Raw genomic sequence first — 22,040 nt, 5'->3', positions numbered from 1 at the left:
TCGGGAGATGAAGTGAATAGTCTCTCCCTCATGTATATAATAAAGACCAACCTAAAGGAATATGATATACGAATCAATTTTGCTTTGATACATGGTATCAGAGCCAGCTCCCAAAAATAGTTGTAACTCCCTTCTGCCTACTGCTCTCTATCCTCTGGCCCTGTGGAGTCTGCCTACTGTGCTCTCTGTCCACTGTCTATTGTGCTCTTTGTCCTCTCTGTCTACTGCGCAGTCTATTCACTGCCTCTTTGCTTGCCTATTGTGCAGTCTATCTACTGTTCTGACTGCCTAAATTCAGAAAACGTTCCCATACCTGCATGAAGGAACGCTGCTGCGTTGAGAGAGGGATGGCTTCAGTGTATTTGCAAATCCTGCAGAACTAGAATATCGTCTCCCTGACCGTGAGAGTAAACCATTCTGCCCTTTGATCCACAACTACTCTGAAGAACACTCTCCTCTGCGGAACTGTGGTGAACCCGTGAAGCATTATCTTCTTTGAAGACGTTCGGTGGAATAGTTCTGGTTTTGTTCTGGTTTCAATGGAGGGTTCTCTTGCTGCGTGGCCCCAAGAGCCATCGTGAGGCTGTCAAATTGAGCTTTGAGAGCATGATGCGGCTGATGGGTACGTGAGCTCTGCGTAAGCACACCTGCGTTGATGTCAAAGCACACCAAGTTTACTGAGTGTTGATGCGGAAGCGCTGGTATATGTTGAAGTTTTTTTTGGCTATACGATTGAAGTTTTTGGCTATATGCTGGTATACAAGCATTGTATTAACGTTGTTTTGGTACGCTGTTCATGGCATGTAAAATGTGTTAAATGCCATACGTTGAACATTGTTTTGGTACACTGTTCATGGCATGTAAAATGTGTTAGATGCCATACGTTGAACTGTTTTGGTACGCTGCCTATACATGATGTGTATGTGAGTTGAGCCCTGATTTTGTGCATGTTTTAAAATTGTCGTTGTGTGTTAAAATTTTTGAAGGACTGCATTGGGTGATCAATGTAAAAAAAAGGAAACCGATATATATTTTGAATAGTGCGTATTACCAAAAAAAGGCCGATATATATGTCTTGGGTATTGACATTTGCTGTCAAGTTGAGTTTGTTGTCCAGTCATATCAGAACTATATTTTTCTTCCATTAAGAGTAAAAGTTTTGCAGCAGAAATTTTTTGTTACAGTATGCTTTCAATCATATCCATCATGGGAATAGTTCTCACTGGCGAAGAGAACTATCCTGAGTGGTCCCGGATGATAAAAAACACGCTCATTTTCAATGAGTTGTGGAAAGGAGTGTGTGTTAGAGACGGAGACAAAGAGCCAGAACAGCCTACCTCAGACAAAGAGCTCATCATTTGGGAAAACAAGAACAACAAAGCTTATGCATTAATCGCAGCATCTGTAAATGAAGAGGTGAGTCGCCATATTTCGCCATTTTCAACTGCTTTTGAAGCCTTACAAAAGCTGAAAGAACTCTATGACTCACATTCTGCACTTGAAGTTGTTCAACTCATGATTAAACTCTTCACTCTTGAACTGCAAAATAATGATCCTCTTGCTCTTGCATCTGAAGTAAAGTCTATAATGCATGATATCAAATCCACTAAGGTTGAATTGGATATTCCTCTTATCGCTTTTCTCAAGGCACTTTATCCTACTTACTCCAATTATCTTGAGTCATTGCAAGCAAATGAAAATCTCAAAGATATCACCTTTGACTCTCTTGTGAAAAAGTTTGCTAAAAGAGAGAAAGCTTTTGGAAAGAAGACAGCCTCTGAATCTTCTGAAGAGGTTGTGTGCCTTGCTCATAAAGAAAAGAATCCTGCTCAAGATTCTTCCAAAGGAAAAGGTGGTCGAAGAGGAAGAGGAAGATATTTCAGAGGCGGGGGCAGACACTCTCAAGGAGAAAAGGCAGACTTGCACTGCATTCGCTGCAAAAGAAATGGATCACATGATGCCTCCACATGCAAGTTACCATGGGACAAAATTGAGCAACAAAGAAACCAACAGAAAGGTAAAACTGATGATACAGACAAAGGTAAAGCACCTAAATCTGCTCACTATGTTGTGGCACAATGTAATATTGGAGTAAATGAAGATTTATTTAATGCTTCACTTGCTTCTTGGAAAAATGATTGGTTGCTTGATTCAGGAGCAACCCGCCACATGACTCATAGAAAATATTTTTTGGAAGAATTTATTGACAATGTTGATGGAGCAGTATACTTTGCAGACCAATCAAAAATCAAACCATCAAGGCTTGGCACAATCAGGCTTAAACTGCCTGGTCTTCCAGACTTTCTTCTGCATCATGTTCTATATCTCCCACAGCTCAAGAGAAACTTGTTGTCCTTGGTCAACATCCGCCAGCAAGGTCATTCCATTCATATGTTTTATGGCAAGCTTGAGGTAAGAAAAGCATCTGACCACTCACTTGTCATGAAGGGAATAGAAGAAGAAAGGCTTCTCAAGCTGCAAGGAACCTCTGCTCATGCACAACATTTCTCATACAATTCTCATTATGAAGAAGGTACACTTCCATCAAGTTTATTATGGCATGCTAGATTTGAACATTTGAACTATGACAGCCTCCGCTCGTGAAGAAAAATGGTGTTGTTGGTTTGCCTACAATTCCTAGGAAACTTAAGCAATGTGATGCTTGCATTCTAGGAAAGCATAGCAAACAGTCTTTTCATGATTCACATTCAAGAGCACATAGAAAACTTGAACTCATTCATTCAGATTTATGTGGTCCAATGCCTGTTCCTTCTGCAAATGGAAATAAATATATGATAACATTTATTGATGACTACACCAAAATGTGTTGGGTTTATTTATTGAAGAACAAATCTAATGCTTTTCAAACATTCAAGAACTTTCATAAATGGATTGAAAATGATGCACAATCTCATATTGGGTCTATTCGCACTGATAATGGAAAAGAATACACATCAAATGAATTTGAAAACTATCTTTGCCAACATGGGATCAAACATCAAACAACTGTGCCTTATAATCCCCAACATAATGGTGTAGCTGAAAGAATGAATAGGACAATCTTAAATATGGTACGATCCATGTTCTTCTTCAAAAATGTAAAGATAATGTTTTGGGCTGATGCTATTCTATGTGCTGCATATATAAAGAATAGATGTCCATCTAATGCTACTAGAAACAAGACTCCATATTAAATGTGGTATGGACATGTTCTTTCGGTAAAGCATCTTAGGGTCTTTGGTTCCACCTGTTATGCCTTGATAGCAAAGGTACATAGAAACAAACTTGGTGCTAGAAGCCGTAAATGTATCTTCTTGGGGTATTCAAACACCTCCAAAGCATATCATCTCTATGATGAAGTAAATAAAACGTTTGTTGTATCTAAAGATGTAATTTTTCTTGAATCATCCAAAACTGACAATGTTGTTGAGAGGCACCTTGATCGCTTAGATAGATTCGCAAAAGCAAAATCATTTCAAGAATTTGATAATCAGATTCCACATCTTGAAGGAGGGATTCCTATACTAGATCAACATGTGGAATCTTCTTCTGAAGAACACTCTCCCCTGCGTGAAACTCCAACAACGGATGATGCTTTAAGTGATGTGATTGACAGAATTGGAAGACTCAACCTTGATTCAGTCCCAACTCAATCAGCGGAGCAGCCTGGACCATCTGAGAAAGGTCCCCCAAAGTGGCTGACAAAGACACTTGAAAGTGTTCATCCTGATGAGGTTGGAAAGACAGGAACTAGAAATTCAAACCGACAAAATGGAGGTGATGTAGATGACTCTAATTCACCTATTGATATGGATGTTTCTTACGATTGTGAATTGAACTTGTCTACAAATTTTGAACCAACTTCCTTCAAAGAAGTTGCTTCTCATGATGAATGGAAAGAAGCGATGCAAAAGGAGTATGATGCCCTCATAAAGAATGGCACTTGGAAGCTGGTTGATCCTCCATTAGGAACCAAACCAATTGGCTGCAAGTGGGTCTACAAGAACAAGTATAAAGCTGATGGCTCACTTGACAAGCACAAAGCTAGGCTTGTGGCAAAAGGTTTTGCACAGAAGGAAGGAGTCGATTATGAGGAGACTTTTGCCCCCACAGCAAAATGGGCTACCATCCGAACACTCTTTGCCCTAGCAGCTCAAAACGATTGGAAAGTCCATCAAATGGATGTAAAAACTGCTTTCTTGAATGGAGATCTAAAAGAGAATGTTTTTATGTCCCAGCCTGAAGGATTTGCTATGAAAGGACATGAACATAAAGTATGCAAACTTGTGAAGTCCTTGAATGGCCTCAAACAAGCACCGCGAGCCTGGCATGAAAAACTAACTAAGCATCTTTTGAAACTCAATTTCAAACATTATGATCTTGATGATGCAACTTTATTTATCAAGAAAGTTGGCAAAACAGTTGTATATCTTGTGGTATATGTAGATGATCTTTTGATGACAGGGAACAACGAAAGCTACATTGCATCCATAAAGAAGAAATTGGGGAAAGTTTTGAAATGACTGATTTGAGCTATGTTCATTACTATCTTGGTATTGAAGTAACCCAACATCCGAAGTCCATATTTCTTTCTCAAAAGAAATACATTGGAGATCTGTTGAATAAGTTTCGCATGACAGAATGCAATCCTCTTACTACTCCAATGGAACAAAACTTAAAGCTCACATCTATTGAAGGAAAAGAATTTGAGGATGCAACAAAGTATAGACAGCTTATAGGAAGTCTCAACTACCTAACTACTACCAGACCAAACATTTCGTTTGCTGTTGGAATCCTCTCCAGGTTTATGCAAAAGCCTTGTGAGGGACATTGGTCTACTGCAAAAAGAGTTCTAAGGTACTTGAAGGGAACTCAAGACTTTGGAATCAAGTATACACAGGTGGACGACTTCAGCTTGATTGGATACTCTGATTCAAAGTTCGATGGAGACAAAGAAACTGGGGTATCTACTTCAGGATATGCTATGAGTCTTAGATCAGGAGCTATCTCCTGGAGATCACGCAAACAATCAGTTCCAGCAAATTCCACAACAGAAGCAGAATACGTGGCAGGAGCTGAAGCAACAAAAGAAATTGTGTGGCTCAAGAAAATTCTTGAAGATTTGCAGATAAAACAAGTACAATCGACTCCACTCATGATTGACAATACCTCTGCAATAAAGTTGGCCAAGAACCCAAAGTTCCATGATCGAACGAAGCACATCAGTACCAAATATCATCTGATTCGACATCATGTTAAGGCCAAAAAAATCCATCTCCGTCATTGTTCCACTAATGAGCAAATTGCCGACATCTTCACCAAAGCACTTGGAAGATAAAAGCTTGAACGATTCAGAATGATGCTTGGACTCACCAACATCCCTTCAGATTAAGGGGGGGAATGTTGATACCTAATCATCAGGATTGAGTGAATATAATGTAAATAAATAATAAGTAATATGAACAGTCATCGAGAGATGAAGTGAACAGTCTCTCCCTCATCTATATAATAAAGACCAACCTGAAGGAATATGATACATGAATCAATTTTGCTTTGAGGAGTTACTGCCTGGCCTGACAGACAGATCAAATTTGACTTGCAAGTTATGTGGGCATCATATGACAGGGGGGAATACAGATTGAAGTTCTACCTTGTACAAATTCCTGGACATGAGGTAGGGCCTTGCACAAACACAAATCTAGAAATCATTCGCAAAGCCATCAAATCATTGGAAAAAATAGAGACAACCAAAGTGACTAAGGCAACTCTGAAGAGTCAAATGGCAGGGGTGGAGTGGCAGGATTGGGAGGCAACTATGAGAGTAGCACTGGTTCTTCTTCAACATAAGTATCTACACTAAACCCCATAGCTGCATCATCATTTTTTGTTCCTAGAACCACACCTGGAGCACAACCATCTATCACATCAACTCTTAAAATTTTAAAAAAAGAGAGAAGGAAGAAGTTGACAAGTTGTTGGGCATGTGCCTTCTTTGGAGTGATATTCCTTTCAACATTGTCAGGAACAATCCATTTTTCCAGCCTGCAATTGATGTTATTGCTATTTTTGGCCCTAGGTACAAAGCCCTTTCATATGATGACTTTAGAGGGTGCATTCTTCAGAATGAAAATGATGAATGCACTAAGAGATTGGAGGAGTTTAGGGGCTCATGGGCACACACAGGATGCACTATGATGTCAGATGGTTGGACCAATCAAAAGGGTAGAACCCTTATTAACTTCTTGGTTAATTGTCCCAAGGGGACAATGTTTATAAAATCTATTGATGCATCTGCAAAAACCAAAGATGCATGGTTATTATGTGATTTGTTAAATGTTTTCATTTAGGAGGTGGGTTCACAAAATGTTGTCCAAGTCATAACGGGCAATGCTGCAAATTATGTTGATGCTGCTAGGATGCTTATGGAGAGGTATCCTAGCTTATTTTGGACACCTTACGCTGCACACTACATTGATTTGATGTTGGAGGACACAGGAAAAATTCCTTTTATCAAAGATATTGTTGTATCATCAAAAAGCATTACAAAATTTATATATAATCATGCATCTATGCTTAATTTGATGAGAACATTCACCAAAAACAAGGAGTTGGTGCGCCTTGCCATTACACGATTTGCCACTAGTTTCATATTTCTTCAATCCCTCTTGAATTCTATGTGGGATGTGAAAAGAATGTTTCTTTTAGAGGAGTGGCATACTTTTCCATATAGCCGCAAACCAAAGGGAGAAACCATATGTAGGCTAGTTTCATACCAGGAAAGCTTCTGGGCGGGAGTGCAAGAGGTGTGTAGCATTACTGAACCTTTGGTAAAGGTTCTTCGATTAGTTGATGGAGACAAGCCCACAATGTGCTACTTGTATGAGGCCATGGATAGGGCTAAAGAATCTTTTCACAACTACTATGATGATAAGGGGGATGAGGGGTTTCAGAAACAACAACTCATATGGGAAGTGATTAATGAGCGATGCAACAATACACTCCTTTGTCCCATTCATGCAGCAAGGATCTCCCTGAACCCCGCATTTTCTTACTCATGTGGCTTCTTATTTGATGTTTGGGTCATGGATGGATTCTTCACTTGTGTTCAAAAGATGGTGTCATCTCCAGTAGAACGTGCAGAAATCTCTAAAGAAATGGAGATATATAGGATGGCAGGTGGCACATTTAGCTTTGACATGGCTATTGTGGATAGGAAGATTAAAATGCTAGGTAAGCTTTAATTTGTTTCAAATTTCATTGTCTCTTCATACTTTGCTTAAACTTTCAAATTTCATTTTTTTTTTTTATGTTTATCTTATTTGTTGTAGATGCATGGTGGAGAAGCTATGGTGGCAGAGTACCCAATCTCCAAAGGCTTGTCATTCGAGTGCTCAGCCAAACATGTAGCTCCTCTGGATGCAAGCGCAACTGGAATGTATTTGAAAATTACACACCAAAAAGCGCAACAGGTTAAAAATATTCCAATTAATTTTTTGAATTCATTAAATAATATTTTTTATAATTATTAATTTATTATTTATGATTTATTAATTTATGACCCTTGTACAGGTTGGAGTCCCAGTGACTTAATGACATGGTCTACATCTACTACAATCTTCGATTGTGTGTGAGGCAACTTGAGAAGACACCTGATGTGGAGGCCATCTCATTGGATGGGATTGACATCACTACTGCATTGAGGGTTGAGGACGAGAGGCCTGTCATGGAGTCAGCCCCTGATTGGTTAGAGGAGGACGTAGTGGAGAGCGTAGCAACTGTAGAAGAGGAGGAGGAGGTGACACCGCCTACCATGGTCACCAGTAGAGGACGTGGTCTACCTCCTATAGCTCCTAGTTCTTCAGCTTCTAGAGCACAACAGAGTCCACTGCCAGTGCCAGTGCCAGCGCCTTCTTCATCTAGAGGGAAAGTTGTTACATTTTCTCGCAAGAGGGGCAAAGGAAATCAGTAGTATTAATTATTTGGTTCATTTCATTGTATATGACATTATGATTCATGATATGAGATACATTATTATACTTTTTGTTGATATTTTGTAGCTAAGTCAGGACTCAGCACTTAGTATTCAAGGCATGATTCGTTGTTATGTGTGATGTAGCACTAGACATGATATTACACATCTTATATATTAGTTCTCTTTTCATATTTACGTGTCAATGCATATATTGTATGTTGTGGATGCTTTAAATATTAAAAAATTTGAAAAAAAAATGTTCTTTTTTTGTATTTGCCGATTTTTTCCCAAGTTTTACCAATTATTTCCCAATATTATTATTTTTTCCAATTTCTGATCCTCACCAATTTAATCCCGGTCACAATGTTCGCAACATTGACCAAGACCCTCACGATTTAGCTTTCGCAACCAAGATCTTGGCTTTTTCACAAATATGCCAAAAACATGTATGCATCTGCACCCTGACATGCAGCCTGCCTTTAAAATATGGAGCTTTGGGCATTCTTTAATCTTGAAGGAAACAAAGTTCACTAAGTTTATGTTGTGTCATCGGTTGTATTGGACCTAATACAAACACTGACCACTGGAATTTACAGGCTACCGTAAAAATAAAAATAAATTTTCTTGATATACAGAAAGGAAACATCGATAATATCAGCTTGACAATCTGTAAAATGCTTTCATTCTTAGAAGCGACCCTTTGAAGTCAACCTCCAGTACCAATAAGAGCCATTGTAGAACATCCTGATCTAGAGAGTTTTGTTTCAGAACAAACATCCACAGTTGCTTTTGGACTTCTCAAACACCACTAATTTCAGAGCTACAAAGTATTTCATCTTTATGTCAAGTTGTCAACCAATGGGCGTGACACATTAAATTTGATTGTAGATGGCTTGGTTCAATTTTCCTTACAGTCAGAGATAGTATGAGTCCATGGTAGTCCAATGTTAATGCATTTGTTCTATCTTCTTACTTAACTCCACAGTATATTCTGGCAACAAACCATTCTGAATGTACTCAATCGGTGAAATATCACCTCGCTTAACCATTCTGAATGTACTTTGAGCTCATTATATGTGCTAAAAGTGTGTTCATTGTAATGAATCATACCGCTAGTCACAGAAACATGTAACATCTCTATTTGCTTAACATAGAATTCTAGAATGAACTGGACAATTATTTTTTAAGGACTCTAGCATAAAGATGTTTGAAAAATAAAAACCATATTTGGCAACAGTTTTTAGTGATAAAATGCATATACGTTGTATATATGCTAGCATATTTAGTTTCTCTCTGTAAGACTCAATCAGCTAACACGTTAGTTGATTCTGTTATTTTGCAATTCCCTATTGCAACTATGTTTGTCAGAATTGGCATATAGAATTTGAATGTACTCAATTGGTGAAAATATTAACTGGCTTGACCATTCTGCAGGCACCTTGAGCTCATTAAATGTACTAAAAGGGTGTTCTTTATAATGAATCAGACTACTATTTACAGAAACAAGTCACATCTCAATTTTCTTAAGTAGTCAATTATTTTTTCAATGACTATTGCATAAGGGTGTTTGAAAAAATAAAGAAACATATTTGGTGACATTTTTAGTGATAAACTCCATCGATGTTGCATATATGCTAACATATTTGGTTTCTCTCCATGAGAGTCAATTAGCTAACATGTTAGTTGATTTCCATATTTTGTGATTCCCTTTTCCAACTATGCTTGTCAGAATTGGCATATAGATTTTGACACCAGAGTTCCTCAATTTCTCGCTTATGGTACATCAAAGCCATCCATTTCTATTGATTTCTTGTATAGAAATTTAGTGTATGTGGAATGGACATAGTTACCAACTTACCACTATCAAGGCCATTCAATTATAACCTTTTTCCCTTGCAAAGTTTTCTTTTTATCGTTCATAAAAGCTATCAGTTTTTAGGGGATTTGTGGGGCTTGTCTCCTGGTTAAGTGGCAACAATAAACAGCCAAGATTGTCACTAGAAATCCTGCAGAATCTAATAATTACCATACACAAGATTGCCTTTGTCAGAGATATTTCCATCACCCAGCACTTTGCCTTAGATCATCTCAAGGGTTTAGGACTGACTCTGTCATGGATTTTCATTAATATATAATGATCAGGTGTTGCTGTATGAACAGATGTAATAGACTCTGAAAAACATGGACTAACTGTACATTAATTTTACTTACAAAAAAACCCATTCCTTACAGTCCACACTTTCATATGTCGAGATTAGCTACATCTTGAATGATGTTAAACACATCCTTAATCGCCAATGGTATAATGCCAGGAGACTTTTGATCACCCTGCAAAACAATTAACAAACAATAAGAGTTGACTCAAGCCCGCAACAAATATTCTCTTAGAATATAACTTCTAAACTATAATTCTTGATATTGTTTGTGCAACATCCATGTTACTAGAAATATTACTTCCTGCAAGAATGTCCAGCTTTGTCAAAATATATAACTTTGCGATAGCTACTAGCATGGCAAACGTAAAATTTGGTAAAGAACTATATGAAATGTCTGGAAAATGTCAAGTAGTCAAAACTATCCACGAGAAGAGATGTAATAAATATAATCTGCCATTGATTTGGTTGTGTTCTGCAGAACATGTTAGTAAGGCTTCTTGAGATTGACATGCTTAGTGTAAAATTTCAAAGCAACAGAAAAGGGCTCTGGTAGGTCCAAAATTTCCATGTTAACTCCCTCCTTTGAACCAAATTCGGAATGTATAGGGCATGTGTGTGCACTGCAGAGACAAATGCAATATCTGAAGGGGAAATACAATTACACTGCACTAATATCAGGGTAGCATCATGTTATAAACACTAGAAATGCAATTTACAGAATAATGTATAATGTATAGGTCTGTTAACACTCAAAACCATCCGGATCAACTAGGGAAGGTGCTAATGTCACCTTGCACAATCCCTCGCACTTCATGCTAGTGCTTTTCTAGCTTCAGCAGGGGAATCTCTAACAGAACTTATTGAACTTCGAACTTCAAAACTAATTTAAAGAAGTGACTGATGCCTTAAGTCTAGTGGGTGATGGAGTTAACAAGAAAGATAAACTTAATCAGGCAGGTTATACACCCAAAACCTATCAGTTCAGAAAATTGCACATTAAAACAACCAACCTCATCAATAAACAAAGACTTGTCATGAACAGAAAATCACCTTTATTTGCAGAGCTGCATGTTCAACAAAGTCTGTAAATGTCAGCTTCACCCTCAAAGTGCTGAAAGGGACAAAACTATCACTTCCTCGACACCTTATTCCCACATTGCACGGGGACATGCTCACATGTAAACTACAAGAGCAGCTTTCAATTCTCATTGACCAACTAGCTTGATTACAATAACATGCAAGGACTTACAAGGAGTAGAAATGAGAAAAGAAATGGAAGGACTCAAGAACAACCAATCATCTCAACCAACTCTCCATCTCTTATAAACTGAGAATGGTAGTGTACAAAGCAAGTAACCAAGGAAAAGATGAGTAAAAACTAAAAAGATCCAAGTAAAGCACTTTCCTTTTCAAAATGGAAAAGTTGCTTTCTCATCAAAAAAGTGTACTTTCCTAAGTAAGAAAAGCATGAGATAATAAAAGGAAATTGGTTTTTTCTCACATAGGGCACACATTCTCCAAACATAAGAATAGGCAAAGAAAGAATAGCACATGTAAGGAGCATCTTTCCTTACTAGGGTGGTGTTATGGACATAAACATTAAGAATTAAATAAACATTAGATAATAATAGTTAATTAATAGTTAATAAAGAGACATGTGAAAGGACATGTCTCAACTAAAAGATGTGACTCTTATGAAATGGCACTCCGCCTAGTATTTATAAGGGGACTTTCATTGAACAATCATCATATCATATCACTTGTACTCAAACAATTTATATAAAAATATTATTTATCCTATGATGGATATTCTCATATTCCAGATATTCTAAATATAATTGTGTGATAACAAACTTTGTTCGTATCAGGCACACTTCTCTTCAGCTGAATGGCTAAGGTGGGTCCCAAAAGTAGATTGCATGGAAAAAAATTCAAGGAAGTGCCTTTCTTCCAAGAATAAAAAATTATTAATCAAGACAATGCCAAAATTATATGCAGAAGCCTCCACCAAGCTCACTAGTTTGCAAGTGAAGGACAAGGTAGGATCCATATATGAAGTGCATGAGTCCTTATTCTATTGCACTCACCTTCCAAGTACAGAAACTATCATATAACTTACTTGGGTGCTGGTTTCCATGCTTCCCGCAATAGAATTAATGGTAACCATGTTGCACATCTCCTACAGGAGTTATGCAGGAAGCTGCTATAGGAAGCAAGGGTCCATATGACAGTGCTCCCCTACTCATTTCTGCATGCTAAAAATACTTCAGTTTTTCCAACATTCAATAGATTGCAATGCAGCCTACTCTAGAGTGTGATCACCTTCCAAGTACAGAAACTATTAGTAGAACTTACTTGGGTTAATAGCTTTTCTTGCAATAGACTGCTGTCTAGAATATTCTCCAGATCTTGGATGCTTATTTTCATGCTTCCCGCAGTAGAATCAAGAGCATTCATGTTGCACATCTCCTACAGGTGTTACGCAGGAAGCAAGGGTCTGTATGACAGTGCTCCCCCTACTCATTGCTGCATGCTGAAAGTACTTCTGTTAAACTGGAATTCAACAGATTGCAAATGCAGTGTATTGCTGGAAATATGTGCAAGGAAAGAAGAGGTTGTGTTTTCCAATATTGCACCAAATTTCCAGGATGCCGTAGTGGGGAAACACATCCAAGGGACATGTGGAAGCACCCACCAAATTCTAGGGACTATGGTAGGGGGCATCGGAGTCTCTGGCATAGGGGACCCTGGCTGAAATACTAAACAAAAAAATTAAAATATATGAAATCTAAAACATAAATCATTGAAATCTTACACAACAATGAACCATTATGTCAAGTGGGTCTAGCCCAAGTGGTTGTGAGTAAAATTGTTATCCTCCCCACCCAGATTCAAATCCCACATTGTGACATGATGTTCTTTGTGAGACATTTACTGAATATCATGATCATTCTGAGATTGTTGACAAAAACTCGAGCTTCTGCAGAACCCAGTTTACTCTGCATAGAATCCTTGGAATGAGATTAAATGCCTGGCAGTTTCCCCAGGATATATATTTCAAGTAAAGAAAAAACACAAATTGCCAATAACATACATCATTATATGTAACATAATAAACCATATATAATACATGTAAAGATGTAACTACATAATAATCACAATTCACCAATCATCTATCACCATTGCATTTCTCATTATATTTACAAACTTCAAAAGATATAGATCTAAGTCTTAAGATAAATTCTATAAGAATAAGTCAAATGACAAATGAGTATCACTACTCAAGGTGTTGCCCCACTAATCACTACATCTAGCTATTGCATGAAGGAATATGGACCAACCAAGGGAATGTTGCTCTCTGAATCAGAATCAGTTGCATTCTCTGGAATTTTCAATGGCATACCAACCAACCCGTGATGTGCCTCATCTTGTCCCCCCTACTCATCCTCATGTAAATTAGGTTGGCATTCATTCTATTTTTCGTTTTTCTTTTTTGTCTTTATTCCCTCAAAATGATGAACTTTGGTCAAGAGGGAGTGCAGGAGCATCTTATTTTTTTAGGCTGATATACCTTGCTGTGTCTAGCACAGCAGGGCTCATGGGGAAATGTCACCCAGGAATACCCATGTTCCAGAATGTGGGAGCACACAGAATACATCCCCCACCCTCAGGAAAGCATCCACATGTAACACCCAGTGTTTTCTGTTGATTCGAGTGGTTGTGCATCCATCCCCAGATATTCTTTTGTCCAATCCTCACACACAGCCAGCAAAAGAGCTCTTGTTTTGTTTATTTCCCTTGCATATCATCAAACATTGTCATAATCAGCAAATGTTCTGTAATAGTGATGTCCGCTGTAGTATTGCTGAGTTGCTTTTACACATTAGATTTGCTTCTGCTTCTCAAATACAAGAAAAGCAACCTGTGCTTGACAAACGAGGCTATGAGCCCCCGTCATAGCTATCTTGTTTCTTGATTATAACATGAAATGACTCAGTAAGATGCCACTTCATTATCATAAAAAATCTGCCACTTCAACATCTGTTTGCATGCCTCCAGATGCTCAAAAATCTACTTGCAAGATTCAGAAAGAAATAATTCTGAAAATTCTGTGAATAATACTAGCAAATTCAATCTGCTACATGCTGAGAATCATCATAGGAAAAGGGGTTTGTATTTCTGACTTCAAAATCCTCCAAATCTCTCCGATATCAGTGCTCAATTTTAGGTCTTAGCATAGAGCAGAAATTTACTCTATTTCACTTCTTGCATCTTGCTTTATTTAGGAGCTGTTTTTTGTGCTCCTACTATATTTTCACACTGCTCTACTCAATAGTCCCATTGACCTATTTTTGACATTTGTGGTCATTTGTCGGAAATAAATAAAATTATCTTAGCTTATTTTATCACACTTGGATCTTTATATTTGTTTGGAGGAGTTTTACTCGAAGATTGGAACTGAGAAGATACACTTGTGAAGATATTGGGCTTAACACCCAGATTTGCAGGAATAAATCTTGTCTTAACAAGATCAATGTTGAGCACACATAAAGTTAGAAGCAGGCATTAGGAAATATCAAAATGAAAAGTGAAGGTACATTATCGCCCAGCATGGTTGCATCTTCATGTGACACAAATTCATCGCATGATTTGACGACAAGCTAAAAGCCGTACAATCCTAGAAATTCCTATATGGCAGCAATCAGTTTTCAGACTCTGTTAACAGGAGTGCAGTTTATGACTGAGTGTGGACATATTTTATATGCAAAAACCATAAGAACTTGCATATTATATAAGTACAGATGTACCTCATGGCAGATTGTGAATAGAACTTATACCTAAGCTATGCATTTGCACATCTGAACTTGAAAAATCTAACAGAGAAGACTCTTTAGGTGACTGAGTTTGGATGCCTCTTCAGCAGATGTATTTCCAGCTGATGTGACATAGCTTATAGCAATTCACATAGGACTTATTTACAGCTTAACACTGCATTTGTTCACACCACTTTTGAGTGTTAAGTTACAGCACACATTCATATGCACATTCAGGACAAGTTGCACTTCTCCCAAGTCTTCTTAATTGATTCAGCATCAATTGTTCATAACTTCATGTACACATTAGTGGTGGATTCAGAATCAACAGTTCATGAGTACCTGGGTCATATTAGTTACATTGTTGCAGATATTTATTCAGACAAACGTTCTTCCAGAGTTGTATTATATGAATTTTTGAAGATTGTTGCCACCTTAATCCACACCTGGGATTATTATGGAGAAAATCTCTAACTCCACTTCGTGTGGCCTTGGGGGCAAGTCTCGAGTTGAGGCTGTCACTCAATTCTCAACTCCTCCATCTAAGCTTACTCCTAGTCGAAGCCAAGGGGGGTGGAACCTAAAAATAACTAAGGCTTAAGTAATTAATGCTAACAAGTTAAGTTCTAGGAGTTAGTGAAAATAACCAAGATACAATTCAACTTACGTAAAAGTAGCATAAGGATTCAAGACACATTCATTGATTCCATGAACATAAACATCCACAAATATAGATATTGCAAGATAAAGCAAAATAGACCAGTGCCGAATGTAAGTGCTTGCAAGCAAATAATCCAAGTGCAGAAGATAAACTTGAAAGCAAAGCTTGGAAAATAAATTGCTTAAGAGATAGATGCCCCGCAAGATAAATACTTTTCGAAAGTAAATGGGGCAGGAAAAATAAACATGCATAGCAATGAAAATCCTTGGAAATGTAAAGACTTGGAATCAAGATAGATGAACTTGAAAGAAATGACAATTGCTTCAGAATAGAAGAACTTCAAGAAACCACAATTGCAAGATGAATGTAGTGAGATGATCTTGGTTTATTTTAAATTAAGTTAGCTTGGTTAATCTAAGATCTAAAGCAAGTTCCAAATGAACTTCTTTCCCAAACCTTATGTGATGTTCCTACTTAGCAATTTTACTAAGTAATCACAATTTTGCACAATTTTGAGTTTTGCTAAGGACTTAGGAAAAGTGGGTTAGGAAGGACCCACTTTACAATTTGGCTAAGGGAGGCTCCAACATAGGAGAATGGAGGCAAATCAAGACCTTAGTGGATAGTGGGGGCCACCCCAAGAGGAATGTGCACCCCTTGGAGCAACACACACTTATGGAGAGAGAGAAACAAGAGGTGTTAAATTATGGTATGTTCTATGCTTAGAACAGTTTACTTATTTTTCTTCTTATTATCCACAGATTAGCAATCACATATATATTAAGTAAAGTGTAGATAGAACATTAAATGATCAACAAAAAACAAGCCAAGACAAAAGACACAAGATGTGGCGGCTAGCCAGGGACAAACCCCAATGCGGGGAAACCCTTTGATCAAATCTTCTTTTATCTTCAATAGTTCAGCAGAGAGAAATAGTACAAAATCTGAATTTTCTAATTTTATATCAGCCGCAGAAAACCCTAGATCAGCAAAGTCAAACTTGGTCAAACTAGTTGAAATTGACCTCTAAAATACTTGGTCAATTTCTGGTCAACTTGTCCTCGAACAGCCTAAAGAAACAGCCCCAAAAGTACAGTCAATTTGCAGATTTCTGAAGTCAACTGCAACCCTAAACTAGGGCAGTCAACACCGATCAAACCAGAGTCAGATCCCCTCGATTTTCGTGCCAAAAATTGCAGTCTACCTAGGAGAGGCAACCACACCCAATCCGCACTTCTGGATGGTCAACGCTTGGTCAACGCTGGTCAAAGAGATGACCTGCTGTCCTAGCGTCCTTTTTGTGTCTTCCTTGCCTAGGACGTCTTCCTTTCAGCCACACGTGTGTGAGAGAGAGGCTCCTTTTATGCGTAGGAAAGAGAGAGAAGATGAGTGAATTGAATTGTCCAAATGAGGCGAATGCTCCTTGTATTTATATGCAAATGTTGAGGATGAATAGGTGTGACTGTTGGGCCTCTGAGCCTACATAAGTTTGCTGGCCGACCTTGACAATTTGTCCATAATCAAAATAAATTCATATCTCCATAAATACTTATCGGAATCAAATGGTCTTTAGATCAATCCTACACCTCTCAATGAGAGGAATCTAGGAAAAATATCAAAAGCCATAAATAAGGTGATCCACATGGAGTTTGGCCCTAGTTGCCAAGTTTAACACTCCCTCTCAACTAGGGAGAACTTCATCTACAATCTGTCGAACCATCGCTGCTATCCATCCATCAAATGCACTGTCCTATACAGCTTGACCCCACTCTGCTCTGCTTTGCTCTGCTTGAACTATGAAGAAGAAGAAATAATCGAGGATGTATCATACCATCCTCCACTGACCCGAAGACAGTCTCAGAGTGGAACACTCTCACTGATCCTAGATCAGTATCATTGATCCTAGATCAATGGAGGTCATCCTAGCATAGGGAGTATGGTAAATACAGCGATGCATCCATCGATAGTACTACTATGGTCCCTATCCTCATTTCCCTGCTCATTGATCAGATGAGAGGTTCTTCCCATGAGTCCCAGACTGCATGGGTAGGATGCCTCGACAGGAGAACTAATCATCATGTCCACAGGAGAACGAATCATCCTGTCCAATGAATGCCACGGAGAACTAATCATCCTGGCCTACAGGAGAACTAATCATCCTATTCCACAATCGCCACAGAGAACGAATCATCCTGGCCCACAGGAGAACTAATCATCCTATTCCATAGTCAACACGAGGTGTCACGGGGGAAGGTTGAACCTTTACCCTGTACATAGTGCACCACCAGGGGATGGTGAGTCGCCCTGTGGTCACATGTTGCTCCAAGAAGTACCCCGCGCCCCCCTGGAGCTACCAGAGCTCAATACATCATACTTGATGACACCAAGTTGTTCTCGGAAAGTCAGGAATTTGACCTTTCCTAGGGGCTTTGTCAAAATGTCGGCGACCTATTCATCTGTACCGATATGTTGGAGCCTCCTCACTGCACCATATCTCGAATATAGTGGTACCTGATATCGATATGCTTGGAGCGATCATGAAATACAGGATTCTCTAATAAACGAATCCCGCTCTGGTTGTCACATAGAATCACGGTGGTATGCAAAGTAAATCCAAACAGCTCACTGAAGAGATTTCGCAACCAGACTGCCTCACAAGAGGCCATACTAGCAGCAATGTACTCTGCCTCGGCGGTGATCAAAGCCACCGACTTCTGCTTCCTACTCATCCAAGACATCGAGGCAGATCCCAAAGAGAAACAGCACCCGGAAGTGCTCTTTCGGTCCACCACACTGACTGCCCAGTCAACATCAGTATACCCAAGTAGTCTCACATCTCCGGCAGTGTATCTCAACCCATGAGTGATTGTGCCACGAAGATATCTCAACAGATTCTTGGCACCAATCTAATGTGAGTGGTGAGGCTCAACCATATGTTGACTCAATGTGTTGATTGCAAAGCATATATCCGAACGGGAGTTCACCAAGAACATTAATGCTCCGATGAGTTGACGATACTCAGTAGCATTTCGTAAAATAGGTCCGACAGCATTACCGCTTAACTTCTTGAAGTCAAGCTCCATCGGGTTAGTTACGGGCTTGCAGTCTACCATGTCGAATCTCTCCAATATCTTCACCACATATTTTCCTTGAGATAAGAAAATCTCCCCTGGTTTCTGCCAGACTTCCAGTCCTAGGAAATAGTGCATAAGTCCTAGGTATTTCATCTCGAACTCAGAAGCCAACTCCCTCTTACATTCGTGAATGAGAGAGTCTGCACCTATTAGAAAGAGGTCGTCAACATATAGACCTAGTATGAGAGGCTTGTCATCTATAACCTTAAAGTAAAGGTTAGGGTCGACTTCACTACTAGTGAATCCCAGCTTCATCAAGTAGCTATCGATCCTCTCATACCATGCTTGGGGTGCTTGCTTTAGCCCATAGAGGACCTTCTTCAACCTGCACACATGAGATTCTCGATCATAAATCTAAAATCCTTCGGGTTGCTCCACATAGACCTCCTCTTTGATTGAACCATGTAAGAATGCAGTCTTGACATCCATCTGATGTAGGTTCCATCCTTGCGAAGCAGCAAGGGCTATGATCGAGCAGATGGTGGTATATCGGGCAACAGGTGCAAATATCTCGTCATAGTCTATACCTTCCTTCTGGGAGAAGCCACGAGCGACAAAACGAGCCTTATACTTTTCTGCACTTCCATCAACTGCATGCTTTATCTTGTAAAGCCATTTTGAAGTGACAACTGCTTTGTCCTGGGGTCTGGGGACCACATCCCAAACATCGTTTTTCATAATGGACTCATATTCCTCGACCATAGCATCCTTCCATACTTGATGCTTGACGGCATGTGTGAATGATGAAGGACTCTTCCTAGAAGAGGAAGGCTCTTGCCGTGGAGGATCAATAGGATCCATAGGTTCTTCCACATCGGGCATCGTCTCATCTTCCTTTTCCTTGGGTTCCTCGGTGTCAGCTTCTTTAGATCCCCTTAAAGTAGGAAGATTGTCTACTTTGCTAAGAGCCATATCTTCGTCAAAGGTGACATCATGACTAATCTCGACTTCCCTTTGACCAGCTACATAGATTCTATAGCCCTTAGTATTTTCGCTATAGCCCACGAAGATTCCTTTCTTTCCAGATGCACCCAATTTGTTCCTTTTCTCTTTCGGCACATGAAAATATACAAGGCTTCCAAAAATTCTAAAATGAGATACGTCAGGTTTCTTATTGGTGAACATTTCTTCGGGAGTCTTGGAACCCAATGCTTGATGAGGGCATTGGTTTTGTACATATACGGCAGTATTTGCAGCTTCGGCCCATAGAAACTTCGGAAGTCTTTGATCATGGAGCATAGCACGACAGCTTCCACAATTGAACGATTCTTCCTTTCCGCCACACCATTCTGGTCAGGAGTATATGGTGTAGTAGTCTCCTTCTTAATGTCAATCTCTTTGCAAAAGTCATGAAACTCATTGGATTCATATTCAGACCCATTATCAGTCCTTAAGATCTTGATCTTCTTTTCGGTTTGATTCTCGATCAAGTCTTTGAAGTGTCGAAACCAGGAGAACACTTCATCCTTCTTTTTCAAGAAGTATATCCAAGTCTTGCGAGAATAATCATCTATAAAAGTGAGGTAATATAAATATCCTCCCAAGGAGTTCACAAGCATCATACCAGATATGTCTGAGTGAACCAACTGCAATACATCAGAGGTCTTGCTTTGGCTTGAGGGGAATGGTCCCCTTTTAAGCTTTCCTTCGACACATCCTAGACATACACCTTCTTGCTCTAATCTGAACTCAGGCATCCCGGTCGCCATTTTTCTTACATCGGGTAGAGCTTTATAATGAATGTGAGCAAACCTTCGATGCCACAGTTCGGACAAAAGAGATGTGTCACAAGACACAACACCCAGCGAACTTCCTCCGACCTGATATAATGAATCAACTCAAAACCCAAGAGTAAAAGCATCTTTAAAGTTCTTTTTCCATACACGTACCTTGCCATCGCTGAAGGCCACCTTGTAGCCTTTGTCTTCCATTGCCGAAATGGACACCAAGTTCTTTTTGAGATCAGGTACATATAATACATCTTGTAAGTGGATGGTGTTACCCTAATTCAATTGAAGAGTGACATTTCCTACGCCTTTCACGAGATATTTTGAATTATCTCCAAGAACAATTTCCAGGTTGGTTTCCTTCTCTATCAGATTATAGAGAGCTTCTTTGTAACCAGTGAAGTGCCTTGAGGCACCACTATCAATAAGCCAATTTCCCAGCGAGTCCGGGGAGCAGTAGTAGATAGAGCTGCTGGTAGATAGCATTCATCTTGCTTATTGTTAACAGTGTTAGATTCATACCTGGAATTTCTTGCCTTCTTGAATGGTTGTCCTCTTCCTTGATTTTTGGCACTTCTTTTATCTCTGCCATTTGACCTGCCATTCCTTTGATTGCCTTGAGAGGGGTTTTGATCATTGTCTCGGTGTGAGTCCCTTTTATCAGGGCACTCCCTTGCATAGTGACCCGTTTTATTGCAATTGTAACATCGTCCTTTTCTTCCACCCTTTGGTCCAGCCTTTCCTTTGAATTTAGCCTCGGAATTGTTTCTTCTTTTAGTATGAGAAGAAAAGGCAGAGGGATGACTTTTAAGTATGGGCATTTCTTGCTCTTCCATCCTCGTTTCTTCTTGAATGCATCTGGCCATTAATTCCACAAATCTAGGAATTACGTTATTGTTGAGAAGAGTAGTCCTGAATATATACAATTTAGATGGCAGTCCTCCAAGTGTTGTGAGTGTCATTTCCCTGTCAGGAATTACTTCCCCAATAGATAGGAGATCGTTCTTGATCTCGGTGATCCTTAAGAAATATGCTTGCATACTCTCATCTTTGCCCTTCTTAATTTCCTTCAACTTATTTCTAAGAAACAAGACTTGATTTGCATCATTAACTTTAAATAAACTCACCAGTCTATCGTAGATTTCCTTGGAGGTGTTCAGCTCGGAAACATAGGCCACCAAGCGCTTGTCGATAGAGTCCCGGATGATCTTCCTTGCTTTGATTTCTCCCTTGGTCCATTTGTTCCTAGCAGCAGCGTATGCATTTGATGGAGGCTCAACAATCCCACCTCTCACATGGTCCAACACTTCCTGCTCTTCTAATGTTAGATCGAGAGACATCTTCCATCCGTGATAGTCAGATTTCTCACGGAGTTTGTTTTCAGCAAGGAAGTGTGTTGAGGACCCCATGATTTATTTAAGATAGCCTTGCCAACCTTCTATTCGGTGATTACTCTTGCTCTTGCTTGGGCTTTGTCTTCACCTCAGCTCCGATACCATGTTAAATTATGGTATGTTCTATGCTTAGAGCAGTTTACTTATTTTTCTTCTTATTATCCACAGATTAGCAATCACAT

At 39.1% G+C, this 22,040-nt stretch overlaps 1 protein-coding gene across 4 annotated transcripts in view; it reads right to left on the bottom strand.

Moving 5' to 3' along the window:
* LOC149190752 (kinesin-like protein KIN-7C, mitochondrial) overlaps positions 1–22,040 on the bottom strand; it is a 397,121-nt gene that overhangs the window by 302,992 nt on the left and 72,089 nt on the right. For all 4 annotated transcript variants that reach the window (XR_016256019.1, XM_089412258.1, XM_089412256.1 and 1 more), the window contains one exon: positions 10,235–10,300. Coding sequence is in view for 3 of the 4 variants with exons in the window: in XM_089412258.1 (XP_089268384.1) it covers positions 10,235–10,300 (66 nt within the window). In the remaining variant the exon portion in view is untranslated. The remainder of the gene's footprint in view (positions 1–10,234; positions 10,301–22,040) is intronic.

This window comes from Pinus tabuliformis, chromosome 3_1 (genome assembly GCF_031772625.1).
Source record: "Pinus tabuliformis cultivar Carrire ecotype Pingquan chromosome 3_1, CPIR1, whole genome shotgun sequence".
NCBI classification, from domain to species: domain Eukaryota; kingdom Viridiplantae; phylum Streptophyta; class Pinopsida; order Pinales; family Pinaceae; genus Pinus; species Pinus tabuliformis.
This window is presented reverse-complemented; position numbering and strand designations above follow the sequence as displayed.